This window comes from Schistocerca serialis, unplaced genomic scaffold (genome assembly GCF_023864345.2).
Source record: "Schistocerca serialis cubense isolate TAMUIC-IGC-003099 unplaced genomic scaffold, iqSchSeri2.2 HiC_scaffold_1296, whole genome shotgun sequence".
Taxonomy (NCBI): Eukaryota; Metazoa; Arthropoda; class Insecta; order Orthoptera; family Acrididae; genus Schistocerca; species Schistocerca serialis.
Window position 1 is genome coordinate 33,047 of NW_026047509.1, and position 7,903 is coordinate 40,949.

General features: G+C 58.7%; 1 protein-coding gene across 1 annotated transcript; it reads right to left on the bottom strand.

The window, feature by feature from the left end:
* Positions 1-2,055: 2,055 nt before the first annotated feature.
* On the bottom strand, positions 2,056-4,156 carry LOC126439239 (uncharacterized). Its single transcript, XM_050090554.1, has 2 exons — positions 2,905-4,156; positions 2,056-2,801 (listed from the first exon to the last, which is right to left on the bottom strand). Exons 1-2 carry the CDS (start codon positions 4,154-4,156, stop codon positions 2,056-2,058), a joined length of 1,998 nt encoding a protein of 665 aa, XP_049946511.1.
* Between the last annotated feature and the right edge of the window lie 3,747 nt (positions 4,157-7,903).

Genomic DNA, 7,903 nt, shown 5'->3' on the forward strand with positions numbered 1-7,903 from the left:
GACGCGGTTTATGCGTGGCAGGTCGGCGGTGTAGAGGGAGTACAGCGTCGGACCGATGACCGAGCCTTGAGGTACACCCGCAAGTATACGGCGCTCCGTGGAAATTCCACTGGAAGCACGGACGTGAAACGTCCTTTCCTGCAGATAGCTCTGCAGGAGCCTCACGTGCGACACAGGTACCCCCTGCACAAGAAGTTTGTACAGGAGGCCGTCATGCCACACGGAGTCAAAGGCACGAGACACGTCCAGCAAGAGAGCGCCGAAATACTTACGTCGGTCAACGGCTCCGAACGCTTCCTCCGTCAGGCGCAGCAGCTGGTGCGTCGTCGCGTGTTCCCGACGGAACCCGAACTGCTCGTCGGGGAGAAGTCCCTCGGCGTTTACGTGGGCCAGCAGGCGGACCAGGTACAACCTTTCGAAGACCTTGGAAGTTGCTGGTAGAAGGCTGATGGGTCGGTAGTTCCTCGCAATGCGTGCGTCCTTCCCTGGCTTAGGCAAGGCGACTACCTCAGCATGCTTCCAACAGGCTGGATACTCGCTGGAGCGTAGAATCCCGTTGAATATGGCCGCGAGATGTTGTGCTGCGGCGTCGGGAAGCTGCTTCAGCATCAGGTTGGTGATGTTGTCTGCTCCGCCTGCTTTCTTGCGCTCGAGGTGGCGAAGCTGTAGTTGCACTTCGTCCGACGAGACAGGCTGAATCTCGTCGTCCTCTGCGCGTTCACGTAAGAAGACTGGAAGACGGTCTGCTACGAGGCGGACGTGTTCTTCGTCGATAGGGTCCTCCATGGGGGTAAAGTTTGCAGCGAAGGCATCAGCCAGTGCATTAGCCTTGGCGTCTGGTTCGCTAACAAACCTGTTACCCACTAGCAGAGGCGGTATGGGCTGCGTGCGGCGTAGGAAGCTTTTCATGGACTTCCACGCCGACCCGTCCTCGATGTCGAGTTGCCCTATTTTCTCAGCCCATTCAGCGTTTCGATGCGCATCCACGTCCGCCCTGATGTGGCGGCGCATTCGATTTAGTTCCCGCTTGGTACGCGGGTTTCGCGTGAGCTGCCATTCCCGTTGCAGCCTGTTTTTGGCGGCTATGGCGTCTCGGATGCGTTGCGGGAGCTGGTGAGGGAGGTGAACTTCCTCCGCTGGACGTCTCGCGGGTGTTGCGGCCGTGGCTGCGTCTGCGATGGCTTGCGACAGGTGTTGAAGTGCGGCGTCGGCGCCTTCGGCGTCGACGTCAGGCAGTGTCGTGAGGGCTTCCGTGACGTTCGCTCGGTACTCTTCCCAATTTATTCCTCTCAGGTCGAGTCCTCTTCGTTGCAGCGGCGTGACGTCGGCGTCGAGGAGGAAGATGACTGGCACGTGATCGGACGCGAGTGCCGTCCGAGTGCTGGCCGCCACATGCTGCCGTATGCCTTTCAGAATTATGAAGTCCAACACGTCCTCCCTTCCGCGTGTTGGGTAGATGGTGGCGTCGTGTGGTCCTACTGCCATCGCGTCGTGACGCTCTATTACGCGTTGTAGTCGTCTGCCGCTGGTGTTCGTAAGGCGGCTGTTCCATGCCGCGTGCTTCGCGTTCCAGTCTCCCCCAAGTATGAGGTTTCCTTGGAGGGACAGGAGTTTGTTGGCATCCGTGACGTCCAGTTGTCCGCGCGGCGGCCTGTAGACAGCGCAGAAGGTTATTCTGCCGTGCACAGTGTCGACTGCGACTGCGGCTGCTTCAGTCGACGTCAGTTCTGGCACGGGAACCCGATGGTGTCTGATGGAACGCCGGACGTAAACGGCCGTCCCACCTCCTGCCGTCGGCCTGTCGTAGCGGTGGCAGACGTAATTAGCGACGCCGACTCGTACGCCTGGCTTTAGGTGAGTTTCCGCGACGAGGCAGATGTCTATGTCCTCGTCGCGCAGAAACTGCCGGAATTCTCCGTCCTGCGTTCTCAAGCCATTGGCGTTGAATACGCATACCTTGAGGCTTCTTGGGTTTTCAGGCATGACGGGCGGTGGACGAGGTTACGGCGAGTACTTGCTGTACTGCGGCCATCAGCTCGGTCACGCGAGCCATCATTAGTTGCATCGTGTCAAGGAGACGGTCGATGCGGTCGCCATCTTGTCGGGGGCCGACATCATGGCGGACGGTGTGTACGCCATTTTGTCGGGGCCCGACAGAATGGCCGTCGCGCGTGGCCTGGTTTCCGCTGGGCTGCTGGCCGCCGTTGGTGTGGGCTGCTGCAGCAGGCTGCTGGCCGGTGATTGGCCGCTGCCGGCGCCATCGCGGTTCGGGGAAGTCGGCCATGCTGGACCGGTCCGGGACGGGCGGCGCTGATTGGTCCGCTCCGTTACGGCGAGGCGCGGTGGTAGGAGCTGCTTGCCGAGGTAGGGGCGCAGGCGGGGGAACTGCCTGCGGCTGGGCCGCCACTGGCGCGGCGCGCTGTGGCGGGGGAGGCGGGCCTGCGGCCTGGTTGGCTGCGGCCGGTGCTGCGTGATGGCGTGCTTGTACCTGCTGTGAGGCGGCGGGCGGAGCCTGTCCGCCATCGCGCTCCGTTGCTGGTGGCGTGTTCTGCGGCCGCCTGCGGGGTGGCTGCCGCTCTTTGTTCCGGGCGTCGGAGTTCCCTCGCTGCTGGGCGAGGTTGACGACCGCCTCGGAATGTGCTCGGCCGGATGCGCGGCCTCGACGGCCGCGTTTCCTCTTTGTCTGGCTGTGGCTGTGCGTTGGGGCTCCACGTGGGTGCGATGTTCCCGCTGAAACTCTTCGCTGCTGCGCTTCGTTTCCGCGGGCGCGAGCCGCAAACGTTTTGTGTTTTGTGCAACCTCTGTAATTTGCGCAGTGCTCTTCACCACAGAGTTTGCACTTAGGCGTAAAGTCTTGGTGTGGTACACCATTTTTAGCACACGCTTCGGTGGCGTGTTGCTCACCGCACTTAACACAATACTCGGGCATTCCACAGTACTTAGTCGAGTGGCCGAGTTCCAGGCAGCGATAGCACTGAGCGTATGCAGCTTTGTTGCGAAGCACTTCAGCGCACACTTCCAAGTTGCCTATCCGCTTGAGTTGGAAAAGCTTCCGGTTTTCCGCCGTGTTGTTTGCAATTACCAGGAAGAGCGGGTTGCGTCCCTTGGTGCGATGAAGTTTCATTCTTATGACTTCTTCAACGCAGTAGCCCATTTGTTCCAGATCTTCCTTCAACTCTTCTGGTTTCATGGTGCGCGGTATTTTGCGGAATACAACCTTCAGGGGCTTCTTCCTGTTGGAGCTGAAGGTGTAGAAGTTCCAGCCCCGTCTGGTGCATTCCTCGCTGACCTTTACGAAGTGTTCGGTGGTTTTCACCTTCACTTTGTGAAGGTCATCGCCTGCCGCGCTGATGGTGTAGCTGTCCTTGCCAATCAGTAAGTTCAGAGCGTTCTGCAGCTCACGAAAGTGGCCATCGAACTTTACTATAAGCGGCGGCAGTGCGCGACGCTGCTGCGGCGGTGGCAGTGTCAGCTCCTCGTCTTCCGAGTCACTAAGTGCTAGGAAGCTGTTGCTCGTGCCTACTGGTGCTGCTGTGGGTTGTCGTGTGGCTTTTGCGGTCTTCGTTGCAGTTACGAAGCCGTCATTGTCCACTTTGGACTTCGGCGTGCGGCGGAGAGTTTTTGTCCCGGCTTTGGTGCCGTTTTGCGCGTATTCCTTGCGGAACTTGCGCGTGTCCGGGGCTGAGGAGTCGTCGTCAGACTTCTGCCTCTTCCTCGAGGCACGTGACGTTGACGCTTGTGAGCCTGCCGGCGTCTGCTCTGTCTGCATTTCCTCTTCGTCGCTATCGGAATCGACTCCGAGGGGTGCAGCGGCTGCGTGCGGCATGAGACTCACCAGAAGCTGGAGTGCTTCGTCGCTGTCTTGCTGCGCTGTGGGGGCGTCCACGGACGTCTCCAGCGGCTGCTGCAACGACGCACAACACTCGCGAGAGATCGAAATCGCGGTTTCACTTTCGCGAGTGACGCGATAGGCGTGAGCACGGTCGACGCTCGTTGGGGGAGGAGTACTATCAGAAACACTCGGTAGTGAAACTGATGTACTCAACTCGACCCCGTTAGCGTACAGGGACGCGGCCCTGTCCGCTGGAGCTGTCAGAAGCGCATTAGCTGCCTCGGGAGCGGAGCGCTCGGCGCGTGCGTCCGTCTCGCTCGGCATCGCTAACTCGAGTGTCTGCGCCCAGCGCGCCCGCCGCCCCCCTATATAGACTCTGGCCCGCCCTCCCCCCACCACGCGCAACCGAGGGCATATAAGCGCAGCACGGAGGCGCGCGGGCCCGTTGTGTGTCCCCGTTGTGTTGTGTTCGAGTTGTGAGTCCGCACAGTGAAGACGTGCAGTCGACCAGTCTCCGGATTGGACGACATCTCCAACTCAACCGAAGCCAGGACGCTCCCTAGGACGTCCGCGCCCGAGCACCTCGCGCTCCGAAGACGACGCCGCAGTTCCGCCGCCCGCCGCTAGGAGCGCCACCAGCGCGCCGCAGCGGAAGGTATAAAGGTCCGCAGCATCCCTGCCAGCGTCAGAAGCCGGCGGGACACCGCCCTTCTCACCTCTATCCCAGGGGTCGCTCCCCCGAGGACGCTTGCGTCGCCAATAGAGCTAGCTATGGGAAAAAGGTAGAGAAGCAAGCGGAGCAGCAGCCAGCCTTCTCGATACCAGCCAGGGGAAGAAGAAGAAGCAGCTCCGAGATTCCGGAAGAAGAGGGAAGAGCCTTCCCATCCGCAGACTTCGTCACAGAAGAAAAGAAGAAACAACTCTCATTCTGGGACCTTGGTCCACAGAAGCGAGAAAAGCAAACTTGTCGTGTCGCCAACTAAGTTGGCACCCATTCTAGCGTGCACCTGCATGCAAACTCTCTTCGGTTGGTATTTGCGTTCTTCAGGAAGAAGGCAAAACCACCTAGGGCAGATAGAGTAGGGAAAGAAGTGGTCCAGGGCCCCCTTCACGTGGGACCAGCCCGCGGCCACCAGGCAAAGGCTAGCACTATCATCTTTGTCCACACTTCTACACGCCCCGAAAAATGGTCAGGTACACAGAAAGTAGGGAAGACCTCGAACTCCCGCCCCCGTCGCCATCCCCAAGCGACCACTTGGAAGACCAGCAGGAACTGCTGATTGCCCTCCACGACGCTGCAGATGCAGCCACCACCCCCAACAGTTCCAGGTACGAGCAGGGGCTATACCCCAATCTCAACGCCGGAGGGGAAGAAGAAGACGCCCTGGACGCAGCACCCGCAGCAGCAGAACCAGAGCCCATGGACCAAGAGGCGATCTCCCGCAAAAGGAAGACGCAGGATGTCGCCAGCTCAGAAGAAGAAGAAGAAGAATCCGCAGACAAGAGGGTCTGCGACGCACGCAGCCCCACCGACGACGGGTTCATCTTCCCCAAGAAGACAGCGCCAGCAGCCCACATCAACCAGGCGGCCCCCGCCCCAGTAGCCACAACAAACAGCTTCTCAACGCTGGGAGAAGCACAACCAGACCCTGTAGAAGCTGCTGCGAAAAGCGCACAGGCAACAAGCAACTCGAAGATCGCCCCCATCATAGCGACGTACAGTGGCTCTTACATGGAGCTGTACGAAAGCTTGAAGGAAGCGACAACGCACGTCTTCCGTGTAAAATCAGCAGGAGGGGACACCCTCAAAATCACGACAAAAAACGCGGAAGACTACGTGAAAATCCTGCGGGAGTTAAAACGCAGGAGCATCCCGTTCCACACCCACTCGTCAGGGAATGACAAACCACTGAGAGTGGTAATAAGAGGTATGCCACACTCTTTCACTGCAGAAAATATGAAAAAGGCACTGACAGACCTGGGGTTCACAACAAGATCGGTGACCAAGATGAAGTCCCCAAGGACGCGAAGACCAATGCCATTGTTCGAAGTAGTTGCCACGAACGATGCCCAAAACAGGGCGATATGGAACGTCAAAACCATAGCCGCCTGCGACACCACAGTAGAAGACCCAAGGGCCAAGAAGAAGCAGGCACAATGCTACAGGTGCCTCCAACCCGGGCATGTGGCACGCTACTGCGACAGACCGCAGAAGTGCGTCAGGTGCGCGGGAGACCACCGCAGCGACGAGTGTCCTGTCCCACGTGAAGAACCGGCCAAATGCTTCAACTGCGGGGAAGCGCACCCAGCAAGCTATGGCGGGTGCAAGACCCTGCTTGATGCACGGGCCAGACAAGAGGCATCACACAGAAAGCCGGGAACGAGCTACGCCGACACAGTGAAGAGCCGCCGCCGCCGCCAGCCGAGGGACACTCCCAGCACTGGCCCAGCAGCCCACCAGCGCAGCAGGAACCCGGAAACAGAAGCACCAAGAAACCAGGCGGAGCCCACACAAGCACCGCGACCGCTACCCCGCCGCCACCTACAGAAGAGGCCGAGGACGGAAGAAGAGCAGCAAGGCCCCGACCACCACGAGCAGCAGGGTACCACAGCAGGCGCAGAAGAACAACAAAAAGCCAACGCCAGAGAAGACGCGGCCCCAAACGCACCCACAGCCGCAGACATCGCCTCCCTCATGACAGTCATGATGGAAGCCATCGTCACGCTCAAGAGCGTGACAGAGAAGATAGCCACATACATGGCAAACACAATCCCAGCCCCAAGAAACCAAAATGGCAAATAGACCCGCGCAGGGATTGAGAGTCGCCGTGTGGAATGCCAATGGAATAACACACCAGGCAGGCGAATTTCGTCAGTTCTTATACGACGAAGCCGTGGACATATGTCTCATATGTGAAACTTTCCTGAAACCGGGAGTCAGGGTAGGAGTACCCAACTATGACTGCCATAGGAAGGACAGACCGACGCACAAGGGAGGGACGGCCATCTACGTAAGAAGATCGCTCCGGCACCACCCTATAGAACTCCCGCGCCTCAGCACACTGGAAGCAAACGGAGTAGCAGTGGACACGACATTCGGGAAAATCAACTTCATCGCCGTCTACAGGCAGCCCCGAAGAAACGGAGCTCTCGACCCAGCGGACATTGAAGCACTACTCTCCATCCCAGGGAACGTCTTCGCGGGAGGAGACTACAATGCAAAGAACCACGCATGGAACTCGAGAGTCAACAACAACAGCGGAAGAAGACTACTGAACGCCGCTGAAAGAAGACAAGCAACCATAATCGGACCCAACAGTCCGACGTACTACCCGAGGCAACACAACCCAGACATACTGGATGTAGCCCTAGTAAAAGGGCTCCCCCTGGCCATCCACGCCAGCACCCGAGATGTACTGGCCTCAGACCACATACCAGTAGTCTACGACATCGCCCTGGAAGGACTCGCCCCACAAAAGGAAGGGCTCGACCTGAAAGGCACCCGATGGCAGAACTACAGAGAACTGCTAGCTGAAGATCTAGCCACCCCACCCGACCCAGAAGAAGCCGGAGCAGAAGAAACCATAAGATACGTGACGGAAAAAGCCATAGACGCAGCAGTAGCCGCCACACCAGTAAGAAGAGAAGAAGAACAAGACTCCACACCACACCACCTCCCACCGCAAATAAGAGCATCAATAGCCGACAAGAACAGGCTCTTCCGGGAGTGGACCAGAACAAGGAACCCTGCAACCAAGAGGCAAGTTAACAGGTTGCAGAGGGAAATAAAAGCTGCAGTGGAGGCCCACAGGATACAAACATGGGCAGCCAGAATATCAGCACTCCGAATCGAAGATGGGACGGCCTGGAAAACCACAAAGAACCTCCTGAGCCACTACCAGAGAATACCACCACTCACAGTGGCGAACGACAAGGTGTGTGAACCCAACAGCAAAGCGGACGCACTCGCAGATATATTCGCACAAAATTTCACCCCGATAGAAGACCCCAGTGACCCGGAACACATCGAACTGGTGACCAGCCGTCTCCCCAGATTCCTGGAAGCCCAGG

Bases quoted from the DNA above. Each gene is read 5' to 3' on its own strand.
- LOC126439239 (XM_050090554.1), bottom strand. From the start codon at position 4,156: ATGCCGAGCGAGACGGACGCACGCGCCGAGCGCTCCGCTCCCGAGGCA. The intron at 2,802-2,904 runs GTGAGCAACACG...CGCAAATTACAG, and splicing joins CGAGTATTGTGTTAAGTGCG to AGGTTGCACAAAACACAAAA.